Here is a 13,932-nt window from a genome sequence, read left to right as displayed (position 1 = left end):
GGACAAAAAAAAAAAAAAAAAAGATTATCTTTGATCAGTTTTTAAAGTCTTACAACTCAAGTGACTGGGGAGGTAGCTCAGTGGTAGATCATTTGCCTAGCATATGTGAGGACCTGGGGTCAATCCTCAGCACCACTGAAAAAAAAAGGAGCTCGCTCTGCTCCCTGTCCGCCATTCTGTAAGCAGCTTTCCTCCACCAGGCTCCATTGCCATACTATCCCACTTTGGAGGCAGCCAAGCGTGGACTGGCGCCTCTACAAACTGGAAGAGGACAGAAACAGGAGGAAAGGAAAGGGAGGACAAGGAGGCAGAGAGTCCAGGATCCAGGTCCTTCCTGGCTCCCAGAGCCAGCTTATGATGAGAGGAAGAGCTGCAAGGGCAGCTCTGGGCATGGGGCACATGAGACCAGGACCCAGACCCAGCTCAACCAGTTGGCAGCAAGCAGAGCCACCAACTTCTGCAGCATATCAAAAGAGTCCCAGGCACTAGGTTTTGATATTGGAAAAAAGTTACATAGTCAAGAGTCACCTGTCAGTGGAAGAGGACTAAATGCAATTAACATTCTGACCTCTTGTCCAGAAGAGATTGTATATTTTACCTCAATGAACAGAGAGCAAAGTAAAAGACAGGTAAGAGGAAGTAAGGAGATAAGAGGATGGTGAACATGAGATGAAAGGAGGGAAAAGGGGGAATGAATAAAAGTAATTAAGATGCGTTATATACATGAACCAATAAAGAATGCAAACATTATGTACTGCAAACATGTACTAATAAAAATGATTTTAAAAATACAAATAATACAAAAAAGGAAAAATCAAAGACACCCACACACAAAACTACTGCACACCAGACATTATTCATAAAAGTGTTTTAGTTTTTTTAGCTAATAAAAAGTCTCCCATAAAAATCAACAATGAAACCAAAGAAAATTAAAACCAATTTAATCTGATTAACTATTCCCAACAAATACTTCTGTAAATGGAAGAAAATGTTTGATCAAAAATCTAGAAACTAAGCAGAAATGGACCTCAAATACTAGAAGACTGCAGAAGTAAATATTTAATAACTCAAGAGAACTTTCCAAAAATAAAAAAGACATGAACCTATACATTGTAATACAAAACTGATACAGAATGAACAATTTTTTTTTTAAAGTTGTAAAAGTATTAGAATTTAAGATTTAGGAAAAGAAATTCTCAGAGCTCCCAGATAAAAGATAAAATAACTGAAAAGCCAAGAAAATTAGACTGACATTTTATTTCTCAAAACAACACAAAAAGCAAAGCAATGATGAAATAATTGTCAAGAAATTGTTTAGTTCATCAGGTTTTCTTATATTAGGGCTACCATATCCAGCTAATCTGCCCTTTATGTTTCAAGGCCATATAGAAACAGTGAAATACGTGCATAGGATGGGCTTCATCCAATCAAAAGGTAAGAGAAACCTTCATAAGAGGAATGTAAGACTTTTATAAAGCCAAATAAAGGACTAAAATCAGAGGTAGGATCATAGGTCAAAGGAGGTATAAAATTCATATGTTCTGACAAAGTAGAGAGAATATAACTTTTAAAATGGGCCAAAATGAGGGTAATGAAAAGAATGTAATTACCATTACATAGGCAATAAGTAGGAGCCAAAAATTTCTGGATTCCTTACAGGTAGTAAATGGTTAACTCAGGACAGTATTAAAGAGTATATAAGTATAAAAAGTTTTAATGCAAAAGAAACCCACTGGATTAAAATTTAACCTTTCACAATGGCAAAATAATAATTTCAGCCAACATGTTGATGAATGCCTATAATCCCAGCAACTGTGAGGCTGAGGCGGGTGGGCCAAAAATTAGAGGCTATCCTGAGCTCACTGCAAGTTCAAAGCCACCCTAAAGTACATAGTTCAACTCTGCCTCGAAAAACCAACAAATGAAAACCAAACAATACAAAATACAAAAAAATAAATAAATAAATTTTAAAAAACAAAGCAGAGTGTCAAAACACAGCTAATTGGTAGAAAGCTTGCCCAGCATGCCTTAGGCCCTGGAGTCAGTACCTAGCATCATCAAAGAAAAACAAAAACAACAAACCAACAAAACCAAAGCAGAAATAGATTACCAAATAAGTACAGTTAACTGTAAACAATATATAGAATACTTACATATAAAATAACACAACAGAACTAAGGCTTAATGAAACAGACCTATTGGGCTGGGGATTTAGCTCAGTGGTTCCACTGCCTCCTTGCAAGCACAAGGTCCTAAGTTTGATCACCAGTATCCCTGCACCAAAAGAAATAGCCCTGTCAATATATCTCTAGTTTTAACTTGTGTGTTAAAATAAGAAGATATTCAAATTGACTGATAAAACAGAACTACGCTATATGCTGTATACAAGAGATACACTTAGAGAGCTGAGACATGACAGGAAAAAGAAATGCCAGAGCTGGGAGACAGCTCAGTGATACAACACATGTAAGGCCCCGGGTTCAATCCCCAGCATCCCTAAACTCCTTCCCAAATGCAATGCCAAACCTAAACTGAATCTTGCACTAGAAGAAGGAAAACGGCATAAGTGCATTAGATGAAATGACAAAACCGGATACAGATGATAAGTTAGATAAAAGTACACATATGAATTTAATACCTGTATATGGACTATGGAAGAGAATATCACTATTTTAGAAAATAAACTGAAGGAGTAGAAGCAAAAAAATCAATGATGCATATAATTTACTCTGAAATGATTCAGGGAAACACACACACACACAGACTCATACACACAATGATAAAATGTTAACGGATAAGTCTGAGCTAAAAAGTGTACTATTATCCTGGTATTTTAGGAAGCTAAAGCAGGAAGATTATTCAAACTCAAGCCCAGCCTGGGTTACCAAGTGAGAACCTGTATCCAAAAAAGATTGTCTGGGGATGTAGGAAAGGTCCTGGTTCAATCTCCAACACCAAAAACAAAAGCATACTATTATTCTTTGTACTATTTTATTTTGACAAATTTCTGTTAAGTTTGGATTTTTAAATTTTTAAATAAAAAAACTACAGCACAAAATTAGTACTATGGTACTAATAGATTTTATGTCTGTTAATAAATATTTAATTTGCAGAAAAAAATTTACTTTCTTAAAAAGATAAATTACCTGCAACTTTAGGTGGGAAAAGAAAACAGCTTACCCATGAATGGGAATAGCAAAAAGCTTTTCCATATTAGAAAGAACGACTCTTACAGTCTCTGGTGTTCTGGAAGATCCCAACTCGGTCACCAAGAGTGACTTGGTAATATCTGGAAAAGAAATGTTTTAAACAGACACTAGATTTTAATTGGACTTCCAGAAAAAAATCTGATACATATAATTCAGAATAAAATAGGACATTTTATCCCTCTTCCTAATTTTATTAATTTTTTTCTAAACTTTAAAATATTATTTATCCTCAAGGAATAATTTTATTATCAAAAAGTTATGTCTTTTAAAATTATTACTCAAAATGTACAAAATATAACCCGTTTACCTATGTGCCTACCTTTAGTTAGAAGTCTCTAAAACATTAAAGTAGAAATTAGAAGTTCTATAAGAAATTTATGTATAAATTTGAAATAAAACAAAGTTAAAGTGGCATCTCTCTTATTTGACCTCCATTTTACTAAGGTGACAGGTTATCCAGTATTTTCCATTCCCCTCTAGAACTGTCAAGACTGAATCTCCCACAATTCACCTCTCCACTCTTTATCTCCTTCGATGAGGTAAGATGCACACTTACCATCTTGTTGTTCCCAATGTGTTTATAACTGCTGTACTAGTTTTGACAGCTACACAACATATTAAGTGAAAAATGATTAAGGATTGGGGATGTACCTCAGTGATAGAGCACCTACCTGCCTGGCATGCATGAGGCCAAACAAACAAAAAAGTGAAAAATAATTACACAAAGGAAAAGAGCTGTAGTTCTATGAAAAGCTACCATAGTCTTTCAGTTCAAAGTTGCACCTTTTTTTTCCACATTATTATCTCAAAAATAGGATGTACTGTCCAATTTGTGGGGTCTTAGAGTTCAGTAAAAATAAAAACTAAAAATATGCTCTCAATTTAAGTGTGGGAGGTGATACATTATAAAAGGCTAAAAGGATTATGAACTCACACTGCAAGTATTTTTAAATTCTTGCTATACTTAAAAGAATCTGAAAGCATAATCTATGGAAAATAATGGATGGCTTAAGAAAGAAAGGTAATAAAACCTCAACAGCTGCCAATTAGATGCCAATTATCTAGCTCACAAAAAGTGGTCAGTTTCTGAATCCAAAGGTTCCATGTCCACAGACTCAACCAATCTCAAACTGAAAGTCTATCTCCCCATAAATGTGTCCTCACTGAGTACAGTCTTTTTTCCTTGCCATTATTTCCTAATCAACATAGTCTAATAACTACTTACATGGCATGTATATTGTATTAGGGATCACAAATCATCTAGAGGTAATTTAAAGTGCTATACAGGAGTATGTGGGCAGTTTATATGCAAATATGATACTATTTTATCCAACATACATGGATTTTGGTATCAACAGGGGGTCTTGGAACTAATCTTCTCTGGATTCAGAGAGATAACTGTATCTATCATTTTTAATGATTCTTAGCCTTAACACACTTTACTTTTTTTTTTTTTTTTTTTTTTTTTTTTTGGTACCAGGGATAGAACTCAGGACCTTGCACTTATGAGACAGCAGCAGAACCAATGAGCTAAATCCCTGGCCCTTTACTTTTAATTTATTGTCTAACAGTTGGTCTAAAATGGCACCAGATCAGAGGAATTCTATCAAAAATGTGAGATGCTGCAACTAAAACAATAAACCACGGATTTCACGAAGGCAGGAAGCCAGTCTTATTCATCTTCCTATCTCCAGCACCTAGTATAATGCTGAGCCAGAAATGCATCTGCTCAATTTCATTTCTCTTCCCTACTTCCACTACTACACTCAAAGCTGAAGTCAAAATACCAAAGTGAGAAGAAAATAAGAACAGCTTATGAATCAGCTGATATTTGGAGAATGCCATCCGTTAACAATAAGAAGCTATTTGAGTCCACAATACCAATTCCACCAAAATTTGGAGGACAGACCTACCTTCTTGCTTTGAAACTTGTAGTTTTTGGCCATTACAAAAGGCACCTCTTCCTTTCCTGCCAGTATACATCTTATCTTCCACGCAACTGTACACCACTCCAAATTCCATCTGCAGAGGAAAAACAAGTTTCCTTTACCAAACATGAGTATTGTTCTTCATTAAATCAACATTTTCTTTTCTAACACAGAATAAGAAAAGGTAGTATATTGACTAACAGTGTATTCAAATGGCTAAACTGTGGGATATATAAAATGTTTATTTCCAGCCTAAACAGAGAAAGAGGTCATCAGACTACAATCCTTAACTTTCCTCCCACCCATGTCTAGACTTAGAGCACCACCTTACCTCTCTACCCTAACTTTACATGGAGAGAGACTGTGTTAGGATTCCTACTCTCTCATCCATTCCCTGAAAAACCTCTTCAACGGATTCCTCTTATTTTAAATTTCTCCTCTGGAACCTTCTCACCAAGTTTCTCCTTCCCTTACTGCTATGATCTGGATGCCTGTCCCCTCCAACACATGTTGAAATTTAACTGACAATGTATTGGCATTGGGAGGTGGGTCTTTCAGAGGTGATGGGTGGGTTAACTGCCTCATAATTGTGCTCTTTCAGTTTTTCTCTCCTTTGGACAATGTAGCACACAAGCCATCTTGGAAGATAAAGGGCTCACTAGGCCAAACCTACTGGTGCCTTTCACTTTAACTTTTCCACTGCCCAGAACTGTGAGGAACACATTTCTGTTCATTACAAATTACCCAGTCTCCACTATGGTTTCTGCAGCACACAGTCAAACCTTTTTACCTCTTCATTCTCAAAAAGTAATCTACATTTTCTATCTCCTAATCTTTTATGTTAAATTTGGATTATGTTCTGATTAGTCGTTCTTCTGACACTCCAAGGCAAAGAACTTCAATTAAATCTTACTGACTCAACTACTTCCTCTAACATATACCCATGTTTCTGGTGGTTCTCTCTTCATTGTACTTCACTCACAAGTCCATCTCAGTATCACTATATTTGAACCTACTTCTCTGTCTAGTGCTTAAACGTTGCCTATCTTCGGCTTTTTCCCCCTTCTTCCATTTCCCTTTTTCTTTCTATACTCAGGTTATTCCTTTCCAGTCTCCAAATTCAACAACCACTAATAATTCTGGCTCCCATCTATCCCATCATCTCAGGTAAGAACCTATGCTTTGGACTCTATCTTGCAGATACATCGTTCAAAGTGATCAAAACCAAAATTACTTCAACTTCTCCCAACTGTTCTTTCTCATTAAAATGCTTTCCTTTTATTGGGCAAATCCCTAATTTTCTAAGTGCCAACTCATATAACTTCTTCTACTATGAAGATTTTCCCAACTTACTACTAGCAGAATTGTTTATATCCTCTTATGTATCCCACAGTATTTTTTTCATGGTCCAACCACGTGCTCTGTTTACTTGTTCCCACAGCTGACTTTGCCCTTAACTAGGAGTCCGATGGAAGGCACAGCATCTAGCCCACACTGATTAGATGTTAATGCTCACTTAGCTCCTTTTGGATGTGCTCACTGATTAATACAGTGTTGTGGTGAATCCTTCATTGGTACTAATTTTGTCTTTTCAGACATTTCTTAATCATTTTGCTTACACGCTGGTCAAAGACATCACAAGCTCCTTGAAGACAGGAGTGCAAGACATTTGTTAAACATCCCTCACTATTTGGCTAGCAAAAGCACCAAACAGCAAAGAAATGCAATAGGTAGATTTCACCCTACTGTGCTTTAGATATAAACATTCAATTAGGTTTAGGTTCCTAAAGAAACTGCATTTTCCAACCATACTTCGGCTCCCACCACTTCCTGTTCTTTGAATGTTTTTTTCACTGACACAAGGCATTCTCAGCTCAAATCTGCCTCTTTTAAGATGTATTTTAGATCACATCAATTCCTATCATATCTGACTCTCTCACATAAATAATAGTAATTAGATATTGAGTTGTATTTTTCTTATATGTATTTTATCCTAACAACTCCTGCTTCTCAGAAACACTGCATTCAAAATAATGTATATGAATTTGAATACAGAAACCAATCTAAACCTATTAGAGACACATTTACTGTTTCACAAAATGACAAGGCACTTTATGAATCATACATTTAAAATAACATACCTTTTTATTTACAACAAAGCCAATCGAAACAGCTACAAAAGGAAATCTTTAAAAAAGAGACAAAACCCACAAATTTACCAAGACAGAACTTAATTTCAACAAAATTCATCTTTTCATAAGTGCTTCCCGAAGTTTTCAGTCTCACCCCTCCTCCCCCAATAAAGTAAAACACAGCAGTTTTATAGTATGCGTAAATGGAAGGGAAGGACGAAGTATATAGATATACTACAAATACATTCCTATATGCAGGATTCTTCTACAGGAATGAAACATGTCTGACAGGATTCTCAAGAAATTGATTAATAGTGACCACTTCCAGAAAAAGATCCTCAGAAACTGAGGAAGAGAAGGAGGAAGTGTATTATGTACTGCATGTTCCTTTACATCTGCTGAACATCAAGTGCTGTGAATATAGTAACTATGTTAAAAAAATTTTTTAAATAAAAATAAATTCAGCCAGTTGTGGTGGTGTACTCTAGGAGGCTGAGGCAGGAAGATCACAAGTTCAAGCTTGGCCTGGGTACCTTAATGACTTAGGGAGACACTGTCTCAAAATTAAAAGTAAAAAAGAGATGGGGGATACAGTTCAGAGCAAAGGACCTGGATTCATCTCCAAAATAACAAAACAAGCAAAAACTAAATCAATAAATTGAAAAAAAGTTTTAAATTGATTATGGATTCTTTTAAAAAAAGAAAGTACTACTTTCTGTTTATTTCCTCATAGCTTGGTCCTGTGGTAAACTCAGGAAAAGAAAAAAACTGTTATTTGTCTCCACTCTAACACCAAACTTGGTACTTCACAAATTTAAAAGGAAATGGGCAGCCACAGTGATTTCTATGGCTGCATGACAGTTTGAACAGTTTTAATTTCTGACTCAAGAAAATTAGGCTGAAGAAAGTAAACTAAGTACAACATGACCAGTGCATCAGGCTTTCTGTAGTGATAATACAGTGACTTATAATACACTTTCTCTATGCCAGGCACTACATTAAGTTCTTGTATAAATGTGCTACTCAGGGAGTCCTAACAATAATTATGAAGCAGGTACCTCTAATATAGCCATTTTCGATACATTTTAAAGATTGAAGTTTCAAAGACTCACTAATTTGCCCGGGGTCACAAAGCCAATAAAGAAGCACCGATATTAAAATCCAAGTCTGTTGATTCTAAAACCTAAGCACTCTTTAACACTTTTTTCTCCCAGAAGAAATTCATTTTATATAGACAACTCTCTTCTAGTGACCTCATTAGTTTTCTATTAATCTCAAAGCATTCATTTTGCTTCCTTACATTTTTCTACTGTAGTGAGAAAAAGAATGGTACACTTTACAACACAAGGCATGCCCAAAACATTATTACCTCTTCACCTCCTCCTTATGTGATGTAAGGTCTTCAGCATAATACGTTTTGCTCTACTATTGACATTTTACATGCATTTTCTGAGAGTTAAAGAAGCATAACTTATATAATCCCCCAACATGTGAATGTTCCCAGGCAGAGTCCTCCAGAGGTCTCTTTGGTTAATAAACAGTAATTATATTAAAACTCAGAAACATACCTATGTACAAAGTTAGTTGTCCCATCGATAGGGTCAATGATCCATGTGGGGTTGTCACTTAAGATACTTTTTTCCCCAGCTGCCACAGATTCCTCACCAATGAAACTACAAGCAAGGAAGACAAATTAATCTCTACATTGCTTTCCACCACTTCAAACCATAGCATTTCCTTAGCTACAAATTCTACTATAAAATATAACCAGCAAGTACACTATTTTTCTCCTTTTTTCTTCCTGTAGAAACCAATAAAAGTGACAAAGGTTTATTTCTTGCAGAGCAAAGGCACATGGAAAGTTACGAGGGCAACTATATGAATGTACACACATGTGCACCTAAAAAGCACATTTACTGCAGATGAGAGATCATTAAGGAAAAGCAGTTAAGTCCACAAGCTCTGGGCCCTCCTTTTCAAAATACAGAGCCTAATACCCCTTCTAGGAAGCTGCCAGCAGGCAACCCACAAGGAAATGAAGTTGCCAACAATCACAAAAATAAACAGATCCTTCAGTCCTAGTCAAGCCTTGAGTTGACTGCAGCTCCTGTGAGACACACTGGCCAAAACCTTGTAGCTGAATGGACTCTCATATTCCCACCTCCAGTAAAATCATGAGAAAATAAGTTTGTAGTCCAGAGCTCTAGAATTTTAGGGTAATTTCCTTTGCAGTAAAATATAAAAATACAGAGAACACCAAATAAATTAATGAGAAAGCAAATCACTCACCAAAATTCACATGTACATTTCTTGCTAAAATATGCTATAAAATTTACATAAATTTCAACAATTTTGTCTGAGTTATCTGGTTTTAATTTTCTATTTTGTTTATTTTCCATTATTCAACACTAAACTGATGATCTTTTCTAATCTTTTTCTCTTAGCTATAGACATTCTCATTGGGGAAAAGCATACTTAGCCACAATTTTTTGTTCTCAATGTCTAAAAGACCAGGAATGGGCAATGGCACAACTAGGAAAAAGTAGAATGGCACTGCTAACACTTAAAATAAGGGCAGTATTTCTCTGCATGTGAGAGAGCCCTAAATTTAGGATTTTCTTCCCAACTCCTTAAAAATACTTCTACTCTGCCACACACAAAAGCCTGCAACACAGTGAGTATAACTAAACTTTTAAATCATGCCCATGGCAGGAATTTGCTTGCCAGCATCCAAACATTCTTCTTATGGAGGAATCCAAACATTTCCTCTTCCCTGATCCCTGGCGCCTTGAGCACAGGCAAACCACTAAGCTCAGCAACAGTGTTCCTGTCCAGGATTCGAGATAAAGATATAGGTTTGTTAGAAAGTATTGAAAACCATCAGTCAAGAGTAAGGCCACCTGAGCCATCCTAAGCAATGGCTTCTGTGTCACCTCTAGGTATGACTTCCTCCCTTGAAGGATCCTAAGTTACCTGGCACCCTTAAAACAAATTCCCTCTCAGCTTAAGTTAACTAAGCAAAGTTCTGTATCTGGAATCGAGACATTAGCCCAACACAGGCCTAATTTTATCATTTGAAATTGATTTAAGAAATACCTGTGGGATGGATACTTCTCCTTTATGGAGGAGATAAGCATTTTTTCAACTTTTTGATCAGTAGCAGTTACCAAATCAGCTGGAGAACTTTTAATCATAACATTCACTTCTTTTTTTAGAGCTTCACGGATCACCTAAGATGATTTTTTGGTAGGCAAACAGAAAAGGTATAAGTAATTTTACAGCAAACAAAAAGATAAAATATACAAATGGTTTAAACATTCAATCTGCTTTAAATGTTAGTCATAAAAATTTCTTACAAAATGTCCTATAAAATAAGCCTTTAACAGTAATGACCTTCTAGATACAAAAATCACATAATCTTATTTTGGATTCATAACTGTCACCACAAAATCTTTAATGATATGAAATTGAAATATTCACTCTGTTAAAATGTCTACTAAAGTGAAAACAAATGTAGATTAATCAAAATATGTGATTTACTTTAACTGCAAGTACTTACCTCTCCAGCTTGTCTTGCTAACGTAACTGCATAATCCATGCATTCTTGCCAAGGATCAGCCATCTTCTGAATATATTTAACACATAGAAGCACAAAGTAGTTAAAATCTCTGAAAGACTTAATTACAGAGTACTTAATTCACAAAGACATCTCAATTAGCAACAGATTTTTATTTCAGGATTCACCCTCTCCCCTATTTAAGTGTTTGATCTTTTTTTCCCATGACCTATTTATTCATAGATGCAGTAAAAAAAAATCATTTAACTTAACATATCACTTGTATCGTAGAAACATTTTCATAGTAAAAGCTATTCTGTGAAATTGTCTCACAAAGAATCCATCCCACATCACATAAAAAACAAACAAAAACACTGGTTTGGGGAATGTGGAAGAAAGGACAAGAATTATTTAAAAGATAGGTGCTATACATGGTTGGGTGGCAAAGAAAGTGAAAATAGAGAGAAGACACTGGGAATATCATAACAGAAGCTGTGAAGGAGAGGAGCAAAAGGCACATGTACTGACTGAGTGCCAGACAGCTAGATGTACCAAGTGTGTGACTTTTTTTTAAGTAAGGTTTTAAAGATGAAGATTTTAAGGCGTAAGCATAAATAATAATTTTCCCAATGTGATTAGAGAATTAACAAAGACTTTTGAACTCTATTCTGAATTTAAGATCCACTGCTCTTTGTACTAAAGAGGTCTTCCCTGAACCTAGTTTTGTATTCAGACCTGTCCAGCTTTCCACTCACTTCTGATAGCTCTCTACTGGTTTGACCACACACTAAAATTTGAGCCTAGCATGGAGAAGCATTTCAACTGTTACATCCACAAATGTGACAATCTGCATAATGCAATCCCCATGTTGTCTCCTTTTCAGCTGAGAATAACCGACAAGTTTCATCCCGAAGACTGTTCAGAAATCTCTATGGTGTTCTTCACATTATAGGAAAGGGGACAGCAGAGCACGGGAAGGCAAAAGGCACGGTTAAGTTTCTGCCGGTTGCTTTTCCTTCCTGATGCAAGCATTTAAGTAATTTCTAAAATGAGACCACTTTTTGAGTTACAGAAGTAGCAATTTCCACCTCTTTTAAGAATGGTTTCCCAAGCCTTCTCCATTCATGTTGCCATTCCAGTCTTTTCCTCTTAGCAGAACTTAAAACTCTTGGTCTGTGTGTGCTTTCTCCTCAGATGTGGCTCAAGCCACTCACATCCCACCTGCTGACAACACTGTATCACTCCCACCAATTCTTCAAGGCCTATTTCAAAAGTTACCATCTCTTTTGGGATTCTCCAGCCAGAAACTGTTTAATTGTTCAATAGAACGTTGCTAAGTATTTATTATGTGCTGTACACAGCACCATGATGAGGAAAGCCAGGTCACATGTTCACTTACTTTCTGGTGAGGAGGCACATGTTAAGTGAAAGAAAAAAAAATCACAGACTACATGAAAAATCCTAAATGTTAAAAGTTTACATAGGGGCAGTGCAATGAAAAGGATGTAACAGGGGAGCTGTGATTGCGCTCAGGTGTCAGGTAAGGTTTCCCTCAGGTCATGATTGAACCAAGAAAAGAAGGAAAAGTGAATACTCAACTACAGCGTTCTTGGTACTTGAAAGACCCAAGCATGATGGTTATGAGATCAGTGGAAATAGAGAGGTTACAGCTGGTGGAGGCAGTGAGAACACCCTTTACAAGGACTTAGACTGAACAGAATGGAGTTGAAGGTGGAGGGGAAAGGCAAAGAGTGGGTATGGGCAGACAGTTTTAGATTCAGGACGCTGTACTCCAGAGCAGACCCAAAGGTTGACTTAAATCTGGAAAGGAAGTTGTGTAGGCAGATATACTGTGAGCACTGAGGTATCTTTTAAGGAGGCTAAAACTAACGGGACTTGGCAACAGAGTGCACATAGGTATGAGGGAGGAAGGATGAATGATGCCCACATTTCTGCAGTGGCAACTCTGAACAATGGCATCTAATGAAAAAGGAAGCAACTGAAGCCGTTTCAGATTTGGGTAGGAGACAGGAAGATCAAAACTTTAATTACTGGATGGGAGCACTGTGTAAAATCAGGAAGCAATGCCAGTTAGGAGGTAGTAGATAGGTGGGTCTGAGTTCAGAGAAAAGGCTCACAGATATAAATATGTAATTCATTTGCACAAGCAAATGAGTCTGAATGACAGTGCTGGAGCCTTGGCATGGAAGAAACCATAAAACTTGTACATCACTTTTAGAACACTCAGCAATGTCTTCCTACATTTTAGCCATCCGTGGTCATGCTGTGTTCACAACCAGTTTTGTATACAATTCTTGAGCAAGGGAGCTAATACGAGAAATTATGTGATACCCTAAGGTTAATCACAAGGACCAGAGAGATGAGATGGAGGAAGTTCATTAGTAGCAATTGGAAGTGAGGGTGTGAAACCAACAGAAAGACTGTTTATATTGAAACCTAAAAATTCTTTCAGCTTTAGGTCCCAGCTAGGTTTGTCCAAATGTTACCTAACCTCACTGCTAGCAGTTTTGGAAAACTTCTCCACGGTCCTGCTTCTTTTTCTGGTAAGCATCTGTAAATGGCCTGGTAAATCCTTTTATTTCAGAGATTGTTTTGGTCTCAACAACAACAGCATAGGGGATTTAGCTCAGTGGCACAGCGCCTGCCTGGCAAGCGTAAGGTCCTGGGATCCATCCCCTCTACCATAAAAAAGAGAGAACACTGGTATAGTAAGCATCAGTGACACTGCACTCTTCAAAGCTATCAATCCTGAAATGTTTCCAAAAGTTTCTGTCCTGGCCAGTCTTCCCTTAGTGGGAGCCAAGCCACTCTCCTCTCTGTCACCTCGCCCAGACTGGGGACAGCACGGGACCTGGGGTCCTGTCCTACTACCTACAGCGTGACAACCTTGATCCCCGGCATCCGCCAGGTCTCTCCGATCTTCCTCCGGTAGGTAAAACGCAAATTAGGCAATTACTAAATCAACGGTCTCAGGGGATAAGTAAAATCGCGAACGCCCAGGCTGTTTCTGGGGTCAGGGGAGAGGCCTCGGGCACTCGCAGCACTGAGATCGCCCCCGCCGCGGCCCGCCCGGCCAGCACACCCTG

The 13,932-nt window shown here is 37.2% G+C and overlaps 1 protein-coding gene across 1 annotated transcript in view; it reads right to left on the bottom strand.

Moving 5' to 3' along the window:
• Impa1 (inositol monophosphatase 1) overlaps positions 1-13,932 on the bottom strand; it is a 25,478-nt gene that overhangs the window by 4,991 nt on the left and 6,555 nt on the right. Inside the window, exons 2-7 of the mRNA XM_010641620.3 lie at positions 10,829-10,894; positions 10,366-10,499; positions 8,838-8,942; positions 7,279-7,324; positions 5,123-5,231; positions 3,181-3,289 (exon numbers count right to left, since the gene is read on the bottom strand). Coding sequence (XP_010639922.1) covers positions 3,181-3,289; positions 5,123-5,231; positions 7,279-7,324; positions 8,838-8,942; positions 10,366-10,499; positions 10,829-10,891 — 566 coding nt within the window. The 5' untranslated portion in view covers positions 10,892-10,894. The remainder of the gene's footprint in view (positions 1-3,180; positions 3,290-5,122; positions 5,232-7,278; positions 7,325-8,837; positions 8,943-10,365; positions 10,500-10,828; positions 10,895-13,932) is intronic.

The sequence above is a fragment of the Fukomys damarensis genome, unplaced genomic scaffold (assembly GCF_012274545.1).
Source record: "Fukomys damarensis isolate Sample0158 unplaced genomic scaffold, DMR_v1.0_HiC HiC_scaffold_5, whole genome shotgun sequence".
NCBI lineage: Eukaryota > Metazoa > Chordata > Mammalia > Rodentia > Bathyergidae > Fukomys > Fukomys damarensis.
The sequence above is the reverse complement of the archived record's forward strand: the minus strand, read 5'-3'. Positions and strand labels throughout refer to the sequence as shown.